At 38.8% G+C, this 19,981-nt stretch overlaps 1 protein-coding gene across 11 annotated transcripts in view; it reads left to right on the top strand.

The window, feature by feature from the left end:
* The window catches only part of DMD (dystrophin), a 1,918,566-nt gene that overhangs the window by 1,539,689 nt on the left and 358,896 nt on the right, over positions 1-19,981 (top strand). For all 11 annotated transcript variants that reach the window (XR_009155503.1, XR_009155504.1, XM_058186507.1 and 8 more), the window contains one exon: positions 558-704. Coding sequence is in view for 9 of the 11 variants with exons in the window: in XM_058186507.1 (XP_058042490.1) it covers positions 558-704 (147 nt within the window). In the remaining 2 variants the exon portion in view is untranslated. The remainder of the gene's footprint in view (positions 1-557; positions 705-19,981) is intronic.

Below are 19,981 nucleotides of genomic sequence, written 5' to 3' on the forward strand. Positions count from 1 at the left end.
TCCTAAAATTTGCAGGAGCTTAAGCAGTTGCAAGACCTTCCAAAGCTCTTACAATACTTTTAATAATATGTCATAATAATAATATCTCCTTTTTGATGGCTTCTTAAATGTCTGAAAAGCTTTTTGTTTGGCTTTCCACTAAAATATATTAACTCAATGAAGCAACACCAACAATTATTGTACAGCTAATATCCAGAGGTTCTTGTGGAGCTATGAATTAGAGTACTGGTACTAGTACTAGAGGAATACAACAAATGTTTTTTTGTATTCTGTGTCCAAAAACTGATTCTATATTCTAACCCTAATTTGCTGAAACTATAGGGTTTTACGGTTTCAATAAAGGAGAATATTTGTAGCTCAGGGTTGAAATGAGGGGTTCTTGATGCTCTCTGGGATGGGTTGTTTTCTTGCATTGGTAATGTTACCTAATTTGGGTAATGAAATGTCTACAAGAACCCAGATCAAAGAGCACCAAATATCCTTTTTATGTTTTGTTTTACATAAAGTTTTTTTATTTCATGTATAGTATCCTGACTTTACATTGTTACTTTATGCAGGTCTACGAAAGAGAAATTACACCTCTTAAAGAGAACATGAACAATGTTAATGGCTTAGCTCATCAGTTTACCTCATCTGAGATTCCACTTTCTCCATATATGCTCAATCGGCTAGAAGACATGAATGGAAGATGGAAACTCTTGCAGGTAAAATGTACACCTCAAGAACAATCAATACTGTCAGGGTGGTGATTTTGATATTTTTATCTGTTCTGATTTTCTCTCAAGCAAAGTAAGAAACAAATAGATCCTAATTACTTTCAGTATAGGGATTACTCTAAAGACTTTAGTAACACTAGTTAATTGGGCATCATTGCTAACGTTATATAGTATTTTAGTTGTGGAATGTCTGTATAATAGTCTTTTACAAGAAAGGATGCTATTAGCATTATTAGTATAACTATCCCTCCTATTGACACCCAAACAATTAAGGAAAATAGAGCATTACTGATGACCCTTATTACAGATTTGTTTATGGCTACCTTTTATTTCATATTTGTTTAAGATAACCTGACACTCTGTAGAGATTATCACACCTGTCACAATGTGTGCATCAGTCTCCCAAAGTTTTGACAATGGTGATTTATAACTTTACCATAAAAATTCAGGAGGATTTAATAATAATAATAATAATAATAATAATAATAATAATAATAATAATAATAATAATAATAATAATAATAATAATAATAATAATAATAATAATAATAATTTAATTTGTATACCGCCCTTCTCCCGAAGGACTCAGGGCGGTGCACAGACAAAATAAAATACAAAAAGAACAACACATACAATACTAAGAACAACCCTTTAAAAACTTATTCAATTGGCCAAATTTAAAATACAGAAACACCCTATTAAATTTACAAAAACTTAAAACCCATAAAAGCAAATTAAAATTTTAAAAATCAAGCCAGTCCAGCAAGACGGAATAAATAGGTTTTAAATTCGCGGCAAAAGGTCCCAAGGTCGGATAGTTGTCGAAGTCCAGGGGGAAGTTCGTTCCACAGGGTAGGAGCCCCCACAGAGTAGGCCCTCTCCCTGGGGGACGGCAGGGGGAGGGCTGACGGCACCCTAAGGAGTCCCTCTCTGTGAGAATGCACTGGTCGCTCGGAGATAGAAGATGGCAGTAGACGGTCCCGTAAATATCCTGGTCCTAAGCCATGGAGCACTTTGAAGGTAGTCACCAATACCTTGAAGTGCACCCGGAAGACAACAGGCAGCCAGTGCAGTCTGCGCAGGATGGGTGTTACATGGGAGCTCCGAACTGCTCCCTCTATCACCCGCGCAGCTGCATTCTGGACTAACTGGAGTCTCCGGGTGCTCTTCAAGGGGAGCCCCATGTAGAGAGCATTGCAATAGTCCAAGCGAGAGGTAACGAGAGCATGAGTGACCGTGCATAGGGCATGCCGGTCCAGGAAGGGATGCAACTGGTGAATCAGGCGAACCTGATAAAAAGCTCTCCTGGAGACGGTTGTCAAATGGTCTTCGAAAGACAACCGCCCATCCAGGAGAACGCCCAAGTTGCGCACCCTTTCCATCGGGGCCAATGACTCGCCCCCAACAGTCAGCCGCAGCTGCAGCTGACTGTACCGGGGAGCCGGCATCCACAGCCACTCCGTCTTGGAGGGATTAAGCTTGAGCCTGTTCCTCCCCATCCAGACCCGTACGGCTTCCAGACACCGGGACAGTACTTCGATAGCGTCGTTGGGGTGGCCTGGGGTGGAAAAGTACAGCTGCATATCATCAGCGTACAGTTGGTACTCACCCCAAAATCACTGATGATCTTGCCCAGCGGCTTCATATAGATGTTGAACAGGAGAGGCGAGAGAATCGATCCCTGCAGCATCCCACACATGAGGCGCCTCAGGGTCGATCTCTGCCCCCCTGTCAACACCATCTGCCTCCGGTCAGAGAGGTAGGAGGAGAACCACCGATAAACAGTGCCTCCCACTCCCAAACCCTCCAACCGGCGCAGCAGGATACCATGGTCGATGGTATCGAAAGCCACTGGGAGGTCTAATAGGACCAGGGCAGGGGAGTAATCCTTATCCCTGGCCCTCCAGAGATCATCCACCAACGTGACCAAAGCCGTCTCCGTACTGTATCTGGGTCGGAAGCCAGACTGGAATGGGTCTAGATAGACGGTTTCATCCAGGTATTGGGGTAATTGATGTGCCACCGCACTCTCTACAACCTTTGCCGTAAAACGAAGGTTGGAGACTGAACGGTAATTTCCTAAAACAGCTGGGTCCAGGGAAGGCTTCTTGAGGAGAGGTCTCACCACCGCCTCTTTCAAGGCAGCGGGAAAGACCCCCTCCCGCAAAGAAGCATTTGTAATCCCCCGGAGCCAGCCTCGTGTCACCTCCTGCGTGGCCAGCACCAACCAGGAGGGGCACGGGTCCAGTAAACATGTGGTGGCATTCAACCTTCCCAGCAACCTGTCCATGTCCTCGGGAATCACAGGGTCAAAACTATCCCAAACAGTCTCAACAAGACGAGACTCGAAACTCTCGCCTGGATCTACCCAATTTTGATCCAATCCATCCCGAAGCTGAACGATTTTATCTTATAGATAACCGTTAAACTCCTCGGCACGCCCTTGTAATGGGTCCTCCCACCCCTCCTGTTGAAGGAGAGAGCGGGTAACCCGAAACAGGGCGGCCGGGCGGTTATCTGCCAACGTAATGAGGGAGGAAACATAAGAACGCTTCACATCCCTCAATGCCACTAGGTAGGTCCTACTATAGGACCTAACTAGTGTCCGGTCAGCCTCAGAATGGCTGGATCTCCAGGTAGGCGTCTTCTCTGGCGTTTCATCTCCCTCAGCTCCTTGGAGAACCAAGGAGCTGGTTGAGACCTGCGCTGGGTCAGAGGCCGCAAAAGCACGACACGGTCCAAAACTCCAGCCACGGCCTAGTTCTTCAGTCATGCCGCAGGCCAGGTTCTCGGGAAACGGCCCAAGCTCCATCAGGAACCTCTCTGGGTCCATCAGGCACCTGGGACGGAACCAACGCATTGGTTCCGTCTCCCTGCGGTGGTGAGTTGCGGTCCGAAAGTCCAGACGAAGAAGAGAATGATCTGACCATGACAAAGGCTCGATAACTAAATCGTTTAAAATCAGATCATTCGCCCACTGGCTAGAGACAAAAATCAGATCTAGAGTGCCTCCCCCGATGTGGGTAGGGCCGTCCACTAATTGAGTCAGGTCCATGGCCGTCATGGAAGCCATGAACTCCCGAGCCATCGAGAATGCCACGCCAGTTGATGGCAGGTTGAAATCCCCCATGACCAACAGTCTAGGGGTTTCAACTGCCAACCCGGCCAGCAACTCCAACAGCTCGGGCAGGGCTGTTGTCACACAGCAAGGAGCCAGGTACGTGATCAACAAGCCCACCTGAGTCCTACGACCCCACTTCACATAGAGGGATTCACAACCAGCTATCTGAGGTACAGTGGTCTCCCTCGGTTCTAGGCTTTCATTAATAATAATCGCCACCCCGCCACCCCTACCTTGGGCCCTCGGTTGATGGAATGCTCGGAAACCTGGTGGGCACATCTCCACTAGGGGAACCCCCCCTTCCGTGCCCAACCAGGTCTCTGTAATGCCCATAACGTCCGTGGTCCCCTCCTGAATTAGATTTGAGATCAGGGGGGCTTTTTTAACCACGGACCTTGCATTGCATAACATCAGCCGGAGGCTCAAGTCCCGAGTACTCTGACCACCCGGGGAATGGGAAGAAGCAGGGGGGCCGGAGCACGCGATTGCTCTTAAATAGCGAGGGCGTACTCCCAAAACCTGATGTCCCCCCCCCCTTCCGCCATATCTGCCTCTCCCACTTACCGTGTCAATAGCATAACCCTGATAAGCTGGAACGAAACCTTCCCCCACCACTCTCGGACCTAACTTAACGCCGCGAACACACATTGGACTTGGCTCCCTCCCGGATGGGTTTCCCCCCCACCCGTTCTTCCCCTCCCCCCCAACCCAAACCCGTCAGTTTCCACCCTCCCCTTAAAATTCCCATTAAAACTCCCCTTAAAAAGTCGATTAAAACAATTAATAATTTAGTGCCATCAGAGAATATTGAGCTGATAAGTAATGAAAAAGTCTCAAGGCAAAGGTTCAGGTATTTAAGAAGAAACCAGTAAGGCATTCTTACTCATTGTAAATGAGTTTGTAAATTGAATTTGTAAATTACAAATTGAAAGTATATTTTACTGTTAGTCCTCCTACAATTATTCAAGTTATTATCAGTGCAAGCCAAGCAACTTATCAGACGAATCAAGAAATTAGGCATTCCTGTACATGCAAACTTATTTCATTCACTCAAAACTAAGGAGTACAACTATCATCCTATTGTACTTCATTTATGGCCCTAAGAGTTCTTAGAGTACCGATCTCTCCCACAATGGTATGTTTTTAAAAAACTGCCTTCAAGCTTACTGAGTTTAAGACAGCCATTGAATGCTTTTAAAAAATCCTTTCTTGTGATAGGACCAGGTGGGTTTTTTGTTTTGTTTTGTTTCATTTGAAGCAATTTTTTTCATATAACCTTTTTCAATGAAAAAAGTACCTTTGAAAATTCAACCCACCTGTTCTGGTGTTATTTTCACTATTCCCTTACAACTTTCAGGAGGACAGAAAAAATTGCAGACTTTATGTGATTAATACAATATAGTCTTCCTATCACTTAACTTTTATAGAGCACTTCTTGGCCATATTGCACATAATTCTTCTTTATTCCTTCCATCAGTAGGAACCCTACACAACATCCAACAATATTAATCCTGTAGAGAGAAAAAATAACCTACTAACAAAGAAACTTCAATTATCAGAGCAAAACTCCATATAATAAAATATTTTATTAGACAAATTAATCAAGTGTAAAATATTATTAGCCTAAAGATGGCATTCTTGATATCTGGCACACAGAATTCTACTGTCTCTCTACTGAAAATTTCATACAGATAACTGTTGTCACCAAATGAAATGAACTTGTTTGTGAGAATCAAATAATAAGTTATATATTTAAAAAACCATTGCTGGCTTCTATGATTATGGGTTAAACACATGAAATCAGTTAGACAAGTTAGTTATTTGAATGAGAAGTGACGTCAATTATTAATCTGCTTCTAATGCAATGAATTCCTTAAGTTTATATATTTGTGTAAAGAAAGCATTTCATTTTGCTGGTTCTCAAGATATTATTAACAATGAAATTTCTTGATACATTTATAATTTTTGAAACCCCTATGTACTTTTTGTTGATTCAGAGAGGAAATAATAATAATAACAACAACAACATAATAATAATAATAATAATATTAATAATAACAACAATAATAAATAATAAATAATAATAATAAACAATAATAAATAATAATAATAACAACAACAACAACGAAGACCTCTCTTCTTGGAGGTCTTCTAGTCCAACCACTGCACAGGCAGGAAACCCTACACCATTTCAGACAAATGGTTATCCAACATCTTCTTAAAAATTTCCAGTGTTGGAGCATTCATAACTTTGGCAGGCAAGTTGTTCCACTTATTAATTGTTCTAACTGTCAGGAAATTTCTCCTTAGTTCTAAGTGCTACTCTCCTTGATTAGTTTCCACCCATTGCTTCTTGTTCTACCCTCAGGTGCTTTGGAGAATAGTTTGACTCCCTCTTCTTTGTGGCAACCCCTGAGATATTGGAGCACTGCTATCCTGTCTCCCCTAGTCCTTCCTTTCATTAAATTAGATATACCCAGTTCCTGCAACCGTTCTTCATATGTTTTAGCCTCCAGTCCCCTAATCATCTTTGTTGCTCTTCTCTGCACTGTTTCTAGAGTCTCAACATATTTTGTACATCGTGGCAACCAAAACTGAATGCGATATTCCAAGTGTGGCCTTACCAAGGCATTATAAAGTGGTATTAACACTTCACATGATCTTAGTTCTATCCCTCAGTTTATGCAGCCCAGAACTGTGTTGGCTTTTTTGGCAGCTGCTGCACACTGCTGACTCATATCTAAATGGTTGTCCACTAGGACTCCAAGATCCCTCTCACAGTTACCGCTATTGAGCAAGGTACCACATATATGGTACATGTGCATTTTGGTTTTTTTGCCTAAATGTAGAACCTTTTTTCACTGTTGAATTTCATTTTGTTAGATAGCGCCCAATGTTCAAGTCTGTCAAGATCCTTCTGTATCTTCAGCCTATCTTTTGGAGTGTTGGCTATTCCTGCCAGCTTGGTGTCATCTGCAAATTTGATGAGTTCCCCATCTATCCCCTTGTCCAAGTCATTGATGAAGAAGTTGAAGAGTACTGGGCCTAAAACAGAGCCTTGGGGTACTCCACTGCATACTTCCCTCCATGTGGATGTAGTTCCATTGAGGACTACATGTTGAGTACGGTTGGTCAGCCAGTTACGAATCCATCTACTGGTGGTGCTAACTAACCCACATTTTTCTACTTTATCTAGTAGTAGGTTATGGTTTACTTTAACAAATGCTTTACTGAAGTCCAAGTAAATTATATTGACAGCATTCCTCTGGTCCACTAATTTTGTCATAGAATGCTATAAAATCTGTTTTTGATAAACCCATGTTGGCTTTTGGTTATTACTTTGTTTGCTTCTAGGTGTTCGGTTGATTCATTGTTTGATTATTTTTTCCAGAATCCTCCCTGGTATTGAGGTCAGGCTGATAGGTCTGTAGTTTCCTGGATCTGTTTTTTTTCTCTTTTTTGAAGATGGGAACTACATCAGCTCTTTTCCAGTCCTCTGGCAGTTTTCTTTTGCTCCAGGATCTTTGAAAGATATAGTTCACTGGTTCTGAGATCTCGTCTGCCAGTTCCTTCAGAACCTTGGGGTGTAATCCATCCGGTCCTGGTGATTTAAACTCGTCTACGGTAGACAGGTGTTCATTTACCATTTTCTTCCCTATTTTAACTTGTGTTCCTAATCTGTTTTTTTGTGGTGCTGTTTTTGATAGGTTGGATTGTTTTTTCCTTTTGTGTAAAGACAGAGGCAAAAAATGAGTTAAGTAGTTCTGCTTGTCACCTTCTTGCCACTTTCTCCCAGCAATTGGCCAATTGTTTCATTGACTTTTTTATATATATAATATACAAACCTGAAACAATTTTTTGCAAACTATATTTTTTAGAACTTAGGTTCTTATTTCAGTGTAATGCTTTTCAGATAGTACACAATAACACTATGAAGATATTTATTTTTATCCATAATTGATATTTTTCTTTTATTTATTATTATTAAATTTATTTGCCATCCATCTCAACCACAAGGTGGTTTTGAGAGACTTATAGTGTTAAAAGTATAGAACAATGCAACATGATAATAGTATAGTATTTAGGCTTATACAACATTTTACAGTACTCTCTGGGTGGTTTACAGTATAGAAACATTATTTACATTGCCCCAACTATCTAGATCCTCATTTTACTGACTTCAGAAGAATGGAAGGCTGAATCATCTTTGTGCCCCATCAAAATCAAACTCCAGGCCATGGGCAGAGTTTGCCTCCAATAGTGCACTTTAACCACTGCACCACCAGGGCTGTTATATACAATATATATACAATAACAGACTTTAAACCAGAGGTTTTCTTATTGGGGATTATACCTGAAACATATAATAGAGAATTGAGATATTTAATTGTGAATGTAGTAACAGCGGCTAGAATTGTGTTTCCTAAAAATTGGAAAAATGAGAAAATACCAACACAGGATGAAATCATTAAGAAAATAATGGAATGTGCTTGTCAACTTGCCTCAGATCAATGTTTAAGAAAATAAAGACCCAACTCCATCATTTTGAAGAAATTGGTAATTTATACTAAACAAATCTGAATGCAATACAAGCAAAGCCAGAACTGGAAGTAAATCAAAACCACAGAGTCATATCCTCTCCTGAACCCTCCCCCTACTAGAGGTCATACAGTAATAATCCAATGTCATCTTCCTCCTTGGCCACATGTAGTTTCACTTCCGATATTCTCCCTCTGTCAATCTTCTGGATGGAATGTGAAGCAAGCAGCTGCTGTTACATTCACACGCCAAAACAGTTCAAACATCTGTTTAAAAGGCTATCTCCCTCCCTTACACATGCAATGTCAAGCCGAATGCTGGGAACAGTAAAAACCTCCCCCCTCCTCCATAAATCATGTAAGACACTCAGTAAGAGCAAACTTTTAACGAGGTAATAAAACAGTAAAACAGTCTAGTAGGAGAAATACACTTAATTAAAGCGGAGGCTGACAGTACTAAAATGGGTAAATTGACATTTGAAATTAGAGAACAGGAAGATAAACAATATTATAAGATATGGGATTTATTTTATCAATGGCTAGATAAAAAAATATGGTAACGAAGTTTGGTAGAGGTCTTTATAATACAAGAATTGTGGAAATATACAAAATATAATATAAAGATATACTATTATGGGATTGATTAGTAAATCATGAACATCTTGTTATAACTTTATTAGGGAGCAACAGGCAAAGCATAAAAAAACTATACTAGTGTTTCTCAACCTTAGCAACTTTAAGAAGTGAACTTCCAACTTCCAGAATTCCCTAGCCACCTGGCTGAAGAATTCTTAGAGTTAAAGCAGGGGTGAAATGCTCCCTGTTCAGACCGGCTCGCCCGATCCAGTAGCGATGGTGGCTGGTGGTTCAGAGAACCGGTAGCAAAAATCCCTGGCCCTGCCCCCTGCCTCTGCTGAGCCACACCTTCATCAGAGGTTTTTATTTTTTACTTTTAAAGTAAAAAAAGTAAAAAAAAAAAAAGGCCTTTGATGATTTTTTGATGATTCCGCGGCTCAGCTGGGATCATCAGAACCCTTTAAACTCTTTTTTTTTAACAACCTTTTCGGCCGAAGGTTTTAAAAGGCTCCTCTGGCGATCCCAGCTGCATTCCTCATCACCAGAACCTTAAAAAAACATGTTTTCTACGAGCTCTTCAGCCGAAGAGCTTGTTAAAACAATTATTTTAACAGGTTCTGGGCTGCAATGAGAAAACTTCAGCTGGAATTGTCAGAGGAGCTTTTAAAATCTTTTTTTCCTCTGGCGATCCCAGATGAGTTGCCTCATCATCACAGGCTTTTTAAATCATTTTTAACAACCTCTTACAACAGTCCCCACCAATGCCCACCCAATCCCCCCTCCTCACTTACCTATAATTGCTGCTCCTTTCGGGCTTGCATAGCTATGCTTTACATCAGTTGCAGCAGCTAGCAACTGAATCTGCCTGCCTGAAATCCATTTCCTCAGCGAGCAACTGAATCTGCCTGCTTTGCTGCCTGAGGAACTCTGGGAATTGAAGTCCACAAATCTTAAAGTTACTAAGGTTGGAGACCCCTGATCTAAAAAATATAAATAAAATAAAATAATAAAATAAAATATTTGTGCAGCTGAGATTTGGTGTGTTTCTGTAGTGTTTCACTCTAACTACACAAACACACAAAATCTCACAAAACTGTATGTGGCATTTTGTGTGTCTGTATGTGAGTCAGTTGTGTTGTGTTGTGTTGTGTGTGTGTAAGTGTGAAAGTTGGTTTTTGAGCTTTTTGTGGCTGTGTGAGGTTCCTGCTTGTTGCAGGGGCCATTTTGGGTGAAGTGCAGCTGCTTTTACATTGTGTGTGAGTCAGTTGTGTTGTGTTGTGCATGTGTAAAGTGTAAACGTTGGTTTTTGGTACCTCTTATTGTTTTGTATACTTTATTATTTTTATTATTTATTATTATTGGCCAGGCCCATCCAGTCATCTGACCACCAAGCCACACCCACCAATTAAGCCATGCCCACAGAACCGGTAGGGAAAAATTTTAGATTTCACCCCTGAGTTAAAGTCTGCACATCTTAAAGTTGCCAAGGATGAGAAACACTGAGCTAAACTCCTTATGGAAAGAAAAACCTTTTTACCATTTGTTTTGGTTTAAGTACAAAGTCATTTTTATCATAGAATATAGAAACTATAATATAAAATAAGGCAGTAGAGATATATACAGTATTTCATCCAAAACAATATTTATTAAAATATTAAATCGAAACCTGTAATTTGGTTGTATTTTTATCTTGTTTTTAAATAGTGCTAGTCAGTAGAATCATGAATTTGATACAGACAGTAATAAAAATTTAATAATACTTGTGAAACCTCTGAAAGAATATTGAGAAGTAACCAGAAACTTACAGTCTAAAATATAGCATCTTGAAGGCTTACATATGCTGCATAAATATATTTTTTATCTTATGTTATCCACCTAGATTTTCCAATTTTTTTTGCAAACTTTCCCCATCCCCCTTTTTTTTCCTAAATTATTATATGTTTCTTTAGACCCTATTTCCTGCAGTTTCTACTTTAGTCCACCATTTTACTGGTAGTTTATCTCTGGCCATTTTTCTGGTCTAACTGTGACCACAAGTATTTCTTACATTCCTTTTGCAAAAAAAAATTCTAATATATGGATTTGTATAAGAATATGGTTGTTCAAATTAGTTATATCACTTTTTCTAATTCTTTGTCAAGGCTATTGAGAGCTATGCAAAATATAACAAGGTTATCCTGTGAGCAGGGGAAAGTGAAACTTTGGGTACATTGATTTAAAGCTTCATATTGATTTTGCTGTGTCTCTGTTACTAACCATGATAGATTGTTTCATTGGTCTTTGTTACTTCTGTAACAAAGAATAAATAAAGGAGCCTTCTCTTTTCTCTGCCATCAATTCCAAGGATTGTCAGAACCTGTCATGATAGTTTAATATTTGGCTTCATCTCCAACTAAGTACTCTTAAGCAACTTATATGAGGTTTTGTTCCTTTCTACCTCTTGTGCCAGCCTCTCTATAGAGGCAGCAGGTTTTGAGAAATAATAGATTCTATTTTCTGGAAAGAAATGAAGAAATATTTCATTTGAACCAAATGCTTTGGAAATATTGGAATACAGATTCCAGATGATCTTGGAATGTCAATCAGCAATCATTCCTAATTATGACAATACATATATATTGTTTATATACCATATAATTTTTGTATGACACTTATATATATTGTTGTGACAAAATAAATAAAATAAAATAAAAAAATAAAAAATACTGTCCTTGGAGTTATATCCATCCCAGCACCCCAACACGATTGCATTATGAGTGCTTGGCAACCAATTTACATTATGATTAGTTGCCAGTTGTCCTGCATCCTTTGTAAACTTCCCTGCCAGCTTCACCAGAAAGTCAATGGGGAAGTCTGCAAGAAAGATCACAAGTCACTAGAGTAAATGTGTCCTACTAGTGCACTTTCCCCCAATCCCCAGATCTATTGTTTAGCTATTAGTTGTTTAGCTAAATAATTTGTAATGAAGACAAAACAATATTACTGGTATATTCTTGAAAATGTGGATAGGAAGAGCAGCTCTAATATCTTGCTCTTAGGGTGGCGCAATGGCTCAGTGGTTAAGACAATGGGCTTCTCGGCTGGAAAGTTGACAGCCTGTGCGCAACATGGTGGTTGCCATAATCGTGCCCACCTAGCAGTTTGAAAGCATGCAACTGAGAGTAGATAAAGTAGAGTACCTACAACATCATGCTGGCCACACAACCATGGAAATGTCTTTGGAAAGCACTGGCTCAACAGCCTTGAAACGCAGATGAGCGCCAACCTCAACTTACAATCATTTATTCAGTGACTGTTTGAAAATACAGTGGTGCTGAACAAAACGACTTACAAGGTATGCCCAAAGTGAGGGCCATCCCCATCCCCAGTCATGTGTTTGTGATCAGGGAATGGGCAACCATTTCAATTGCCCAGCACATCACAATCATGTGATTGCCATTTGCAGTCTTTCCTGTCCCCTTCTCCAGAAAGTCAATGAAGAAGCTGATAGGGAAAGTCAAAAATGCCAAAATCCAAGCAGAGTAAAGAAGCAGCGGAGTAAGGTAAAGACTGTGGGGTGCCTTGGTGGTATGGAAGGCCTGGCATAGGTCACACATAAGTTGGGGGGAAGGGATACTGCAGATAGGTTTTTCCATTCAAGAACTGGAAATTCTCCCTGCCAAAATCCAAGCTGGATTGAGTGCTGTTGGTCAGCCAGTTACGAATCCATTTGGTGGTGATGCTGTCTAACCCACATTTTTCTACTTTATATAGTAGTAGGTTATGGTCTACTTTATCAAATGCCTTACTGAAGTCCAAGTAAATTATATCGACAGTATTCCTCTGGTCCATGATTTACAGTCCCTGTTGTGCCTCGCTCGCCCCCCTCGCCGCAGCCGGGCTCTTCTCATCTCCTGCCAGACACTGACAGTACAGGAGAATGTCCTGTCATGCCTCCAGCCCCCAGTCCTGGCACCATGCCTGGAGAAACTGAGCAAACAAACTTCCCTCCGATAGCATGTGCGCCTGAAACCAGCCACGAGCTGGGATTACCGGCAGCTGGGGACGAAATGATGCAGTGGACAGATCCTCGCTTCCGGAGAATGGAGAGGCGATGTCAGCAAAAGGAAGGAAGGGGCAGGCCTGGATAAGTGCTGAGTCATGGAGCCACACCGCATGGCCTATATAAAGGATCTGCTTTCTGGCATTCTCTGAGTCAGGCAAAGTCTAATCTGGATTGCTGAAGTCACACCTTGGATTCCTGCCTGCCCTGAGGACTCTGATAGGACTTTGGCAGAGCTGCAGAGGCACGCTTGATACGGACTTCCCCGACCCGGCCGTCAGAGGAGGAGTGGGACACGACAATATTGTATACAATATGCAAACATTGCCTGTGGTTACTCTCCCAGAGCCCCACCACCTTCTGGAGGCACCTATGCTCCTTACCTGGGAATAATGACCCACAAGATCACTTAACTACAACTGGGAGTCCTGAGATTGTGATTGTTAAGCAAAGCCATCTCATGACATCTTGCTTAACAACCGCTTTGCTCAAGATTCTGGTCCCAACTGCAGTTATCGGTTGAGGACTACTTGTAATTCTATGTGTTCAGATTCAAAACAACCAACCAGGATAGAAATGCTTCACTGGCATGGTATATTATTGAAGAAAGAAATAAAAAGAAGAATTTCCAGGAATTAGGGAAAGAGTCTGGAGAATAACATTTATTTTTATTATATTTATTAAAATATAGCTCCTGCAAAAATGTGGAACTGGATAGCAGGTAAAAGAGAATTATTTTCATTTCAGCATTCACTTACTTTGGACTGGTCCAGCAAGAAAAATACAGCATTTTGAATCTGTTTTTACTGTTTTGTGAAATGTTTTGTGATTTATCAGTTTAAATAAGTAAGAATTGAAGCTTATGCAATCAAATAAACTCAGATTTATTTTTGAATTTATATTGTACATTTTGCTAAAATTGCAATATATCCTATTTAAAAAATTGTCTCTCAAATTACTGTAGAGCTTAAAGAAATTATTTTGATAATTATATTCTGAATATATCAAAATGATTGCAACTTTAATTATATCTATATTGGGCATGCTGCAAAAATAGAAACTGTTTTAGAATTTTTTTTAAAAAGCTGTTTATTTAACAAACTTGCAAAAAGAGTCCAGTTTTAATTAAATACTTCTGATTTAGCAACTAAACTGAAAATTTATTAGGAATGTCTTCATAATTTTTCATACTTTTTAATGAAGCAATTTGAGTAACAATGACAATAAAAGGTCATATTGTTAAATCTTGCTGTCTTGATATCAGTTGTATAACAATGGCAGAAAATTCATAATTACAAGGAATTTTTGTCGTTTCATTCTTTTATTGAACTGGCTATTTGGTCTCTGAGCTGAACACTTGCCCATTTATATGGATATGCTATTTGCACAGTTGTGGAAGTTTGAAGGTAATAATTGCATAAATGTCAACAGCATTAGGGCAAAATTTACTTCCTCTCTTTTTATGCATTCTGAAAAAGTATTCAAACTATCATTAAGTAATCTACCAAAATAATATCCTGATGACTATAGAACAGGTTTGTGTTGAGTACCTTACTGATATAGAAATAACTCTTTTTGTAAGATTTCTGAAAACAAAGTGCATTACACTATTTCTAATGTAACTTGTTAGTTAATAGCTTTAGTGACAAGACTATTCTCTAAAATTCAAACTTGAATGTTTGGTTCAGCTGAATAAAATGAATTCATCATTACACATGACATTTAGGGAAAACATGAAAATATTTATTTAAAATTGGGTGGATCCAGTTGAGATGTCTATCCCTGATAACTATCAGCTCCTTCCACAGCTGCTTGAAGCCTGTGAGAAGTTTCCTCCCTTTTTCTCAGGACGTCTCCACCAGCTCGCTTCCTCCTTCCATATACCAACAAAACCTCCCCGCTCCCGTTACAATGGCAGCCGATAGCAGGCAAGCATCATAGGCAGAGGCTGACATTGAGACATTGATGGCTTTCTCCATCCCAGCTGTGGGAAGATATTGCCATGGATTTTATAATAGAACTCCCTGACAGTGGCAGAAATATGGTCATTTGGACCATGATAGATCTGTTTTCAAAACAAACCCACTTTGTAGCCTACTCCAAGCTCCCCTCAGCCCATAAGCTGTATAAACTATTCATAAAGCACATCTATAGGCTGCATGGCGTTCCTCACAGAATCATCTCAGACAGGGGGATCCAGTTCACAGCTAAGTTCTGAAGGGAGTTTATAAAGTTCATTGGGTCCTCACAGGGACTTAGTTCTGCATTTCATCTGAGCACTAATGGGGCTGCACAATACATGAACGCCGTGATTGAACAATATTTAAGATGCTATGTGAACTATCAACAGACCAATTGCTGCCTTTTGCCAAAGTGGCATACAATAATACAGTGCACAGCAGCAATGGTCTAACCCTTTTCCAGGTCACTAGTGACTTGGAATTTGTCCACATGCCTGAGCTTCCTAGGAAGCTACCCTCCTCCATGTCTTTAGCTGAATGGAGGGAGTCCCTGAAAAAGCCTGGGAAACCCCACAAAGCAAGCCCTTCAAGAAACGGCAAAGAATCATAAAGTGCAAGCCGATATACCCTGAGCCTCCCAAAAGCCTTTCCAAATAGGAAGCATGGTTTACCTCTCTACAAAATATTTGAGGTTAAAACTCTCCTGCAAGAGGTTAGGACCAAAGTTCATAGGGCCCTTCCCAATAGTGAAAATGATTAATTCTGTTACAATGCAGCTAAAACTGTTGGGGGTGGTAGGCTCCCAACTGAGGCCAGTAGACTGGCCAGCCCCAAAACCGATCATAGTGCAAGGGGAAATGCATTATGAAGTAAAGAGAATCATAGATTCTAGATTGCACAAGAGGAGATTGCAATACTTAATACAGTGCAAGGGACACCTGCTCTCCGAAGCTATGTAGGTAAAGAGCTGGGATGTAAAAGTGGGCAGATTGGTCAAGCAGTTCCATGACAAATATCCTCAAAAGCCAAAGGGACCTCCAGGGGGAGGGAGAGGTGGTTGATTGAACATTAACTAACCTCCTTTTGGTTTTCTTTCCTTTTTCAGGAGCTTCTCACGAATTAAGGGAGAAGGTCCCACTGTCAATCCTGAAGCAAACCTAGCTGAAGCCATCTTTATGGCTTCAGGGTTGCCACTGGATGGGAGGGGGAGGAAAATAGATAGCTGGGGGTTTGTAGCCAAAACAAAAAGGTTTCCTGTGGGAACCAAGGGTTTCAAAAGGTGGCTGAAAGGAGTAGGAGTAGAGTAACCAAGCAACCAGCCAGCATCTCTATTGGACAATGTGATGGATGACTTGTGGGAAAGGGGGAACATTCACTTTTAACTGGATGAAAACCATGGGAACTTTCAGAGACAGTTTTCTTTTCTCTTTTTGAAATTTTTATTTTATTTTATACACAAACAAACACATAATACATCAGTCATTCCTTCCATGTGACATCTCGGTGTTTTCTCTGTATCTTCGTCTTTTTGTTGTTTCTTCTGTCTTTGTTCTACACTTAATCTATTACAAAATCTAGTACAATATACTATTCTAATTATACCATTCTCTTACATAACTATTAATTAGTTTATCGATATCTCTTTTCCAGCCAATGATCCAGCCAATTGATCCCATATCTTAAAGTATTCTGAATTCTCTCTTTCTTTAATTATCAAAGTTAATCTGTTCATTTCTGCACATTCTAAAAAAAATTAATTACTTCTTCTTCTGAAGATATTTTCTCTGCTTTCCAATTTTGCGCAAAAACAATCCTTGTAGCTGTTATTACATGTATAATCAAATAAATATTTTCTTTGCTAATTTTTTCTGGGAGGATATCCAATAAGAACAGCTTTGGTTTTAAATCAATATGTTGTTGTATTATTTCTTCTAACCATAGCTTAATTTTATTCCAACAGTTTTTAGCTTCTGGGCATGTCCACCACATATTATAATAAGATCCTGGTAACTGGTGACATTTCCAACATTTAGCTGATTTATCTTTAAACATTTTGCCAGTTTCTCAGGGGGCATATGCCATCTATAAAACATTTTATATTGATTTTCTTTATATGCTGTGGACATAGTTAACTTGTAATTCCTTTCCTGTTGCCATTTATCTAGATCAATTGAATATCCAAAATTCTTTGCCCAGGCTATCATTGTTTTCTTTACTTGTTCTTCCTCTAGTTCAATACCCAATAAAAAGTTATAATTTTTTTAAATTAGTTTATCCTCCATTCCCATGAGTATCCTATCCAACTCTGTCTTTTCTAAATAGAAACCATATAGTTTAAGATCTTTTTCATAATTTGTTTGTATTTGCATATACATATACCAATCCATCTCAATGCCCTGTTCTTCCAATTCTTGTTTCCCCTTCAATTCCCCCTTGTCTGTTAATAACTCCTTGTATCTAACAATATTTCTAAAATTAAACATATTTGGGTGTGTTAAAGCTTCCACTGTTGATAACCATATTGGTATTTTCAAATAATATTTGTCTATAACTTTCTCCCATACCAATAGCAATGTGTTTCTTATATAATGTGTTTCTTATACACTGTAAGCCGCCCTGAGTTTCGGAGAAGGGCGGGATATAAATGTAAATAAATAAATAAATAAATAAATAATGTCTGTGAAAGTACATATGCATCTTACTTCTACCATATCATAAAAATTCATGCCACCCCAATTGTAAATCATGTCCTTCCAAAGTTAATAGTCTTGTATTTCTTAATCCAATCCATTCCTTCATCCAAGTCAATGCTGCTGCCTGGTAATATAGTTCCCAATTCGGCAGTCCAAATCCACTGTGTGGCCTCGCATCCTGTAACATTTTTACACTTATTCTTGTTTTTTTCCCTTGCCATATAAATTTCCTTATTATCTTATTTAGATGTTGAAAGTAAGTCTTTTCAATTTTTATTGGTACTGTCTGAAATAAAAATAGTAGTCTCGGTAATATATTCATCTTAATTGTTGCAATCCTTCCCATAAATGACAGTTGTTTTTCCATTTCTCCAAAATTTTCTCAGTTTGATCTGTCAGTTTGTAGCAGTTATCCTCTTCTATCGTTACACATCTTTTTTTTAATTGAAAAAGTTTTACAAAAAAATCTTTTTCAACAATTATCCCCCCCACTTCCCTCCCCCTCCCCTCTCCCCTCCCCCCTCCCCCTCCCCTCGACCTTTCCTCCCACTCCACCCCCGAGACTTCCCAGAGCAAAATACAGGGTATTACATCTAACAATCAAAAGCTAAAATACAACAATAAACCATCACCCATAACTTCTCCTTTCCCTTTTGCAACCCTAACTCCCCTTTCCCATTTAAACAAATACATTAATACAGTACAATTCCTACAATCACTCATAAGCTATTTGATACTTTTTAGTCTGATATTTGTTTTGAATATAATCAATCCAACTTCTCCATTCCAATATATATCTTTCTTGTGAATAGTCTTTCAAATACGCTGAAATTTTTGCCATTTCTGCTAAGTTCGATACTTTAAGTGTCCATTCTTCAATTGTAGGAATCGTTACACATCTTGATGTTTGGTATATTCCTAAGTATTTACCTTTTTTCACAACTTGTATATCTAATTTCTCTTTTATCTCTCTCTTTTGCTTTTCTGTGATGTTTTTCCCCAATATTTTAATTTTCTCTTTATTTATTTTTAGGCCAGATACCTTTTCATAGCTCTCTATTTGTTCTAATAATTTGGGACCCATTCGAGGTTCTTCCTAAATAAATACTAAATCATCAGCAAAGGCTTGCAATTTATACTCTTCTTTTTTAATTTTCATCCCTTTTATCTCTTCATTTTGTTTAATATTTCTACTTAGAACTTCTAAAGTCAAGTTAAATAACAATGGTGATAAAGGACATTCTTGTCTTGTACCCTTTGTTAGTTTAACATTTTCTGTCATTTCTTCATTCATCATTATCTTAGCTGATTGTCTTTCATAGATTGTTTTTATGGTGTTTATAAATCTCTCCCCAAATTCCATTATTTGCAGTTGTTCTATCATAAATTGCCAGTTCACATTATCAAAAGCTTTTTGAGCATCTAAAAACACCATTGCCATTTGTTTTTCTGAATGTATCTCACAATATTCCAACGTGTTTAAAATTATCCTCATATTATCTCTAATTTGTCTCTTAGGTAAGAAACCATTTTGATCCATATGAATAAATTCATTTAACAGTCATTTTAGCCTATTCATCATCATCAAAAATCTTATAGTCCACATTTAATAACGAAATTGGTCTATAATTTTTTATCAATTGTAGATCTGCATCTTCTTTGGGTATGAGTGTTACATAGCCTCCCTCCATGAGTCTGGCATTTTTGCTTTCCTTAAAATTCATTAAATAGATCCAGCATTACATTGCTCATCACTTCTTGTAGTGTTTTATGTAATTCCACAGGGAGTCCATCCGGTCCTGGTGCTTTGCCATTTTTTTGTCTTTTAATTGCTTCTTTCAATTAGAATAGAATAGAATAGAATAGAATAGAATAGAATAGAATAGAATAGAATAGAATAGAATAGAATAGAATAGAATAGAATAGAATTGGCCAAGTGTGATTGGACACACAAGGAATTTGTCTTGGTGCATATGCTCTCAGTGTACATAAAAGAAAAGATACCTTCATCAAGGTATCAAGGTATCTTCAAGGTATCTTCATCAATTCCATCATTGTTATTCTTTCTTCTAGCATTCCTTTGTATTGTTCGGTTATTTTCGGTAAATCTGATTTTTCAAGATATTTTATTATCCCTTCCTTCGAGATTTCCTCCTGGTGGTAAAGCTTTTCATGGTATTTTTGAGGTTTTTTTTAAATTTCTTTTTGTCACAACAGTATACACAAACAATTGTCATAGATAAAACAACATATTTTGAAGAAAATATATATGTATATATATGTAAAAAATATGCATCAACTATATCAATTTGATATAATGAAGGGAACAATAGG

The sequence above is a fragment of the Ahaetulla prasina genome, chromosome 5 (assembly GCF_028640845.1).
Source record: "Ahaetulla prasina isolate Xishuangbanna chromosome 5, ASM2864084v1, whole genome shotgun sequence".
Classification (NCBI taxonomy): Eukaryota; Metazoa; Chordata; class Lepidosauria; order Squamata; family Colubridae; genus Ahaetulla; species Ahaetulla prasina.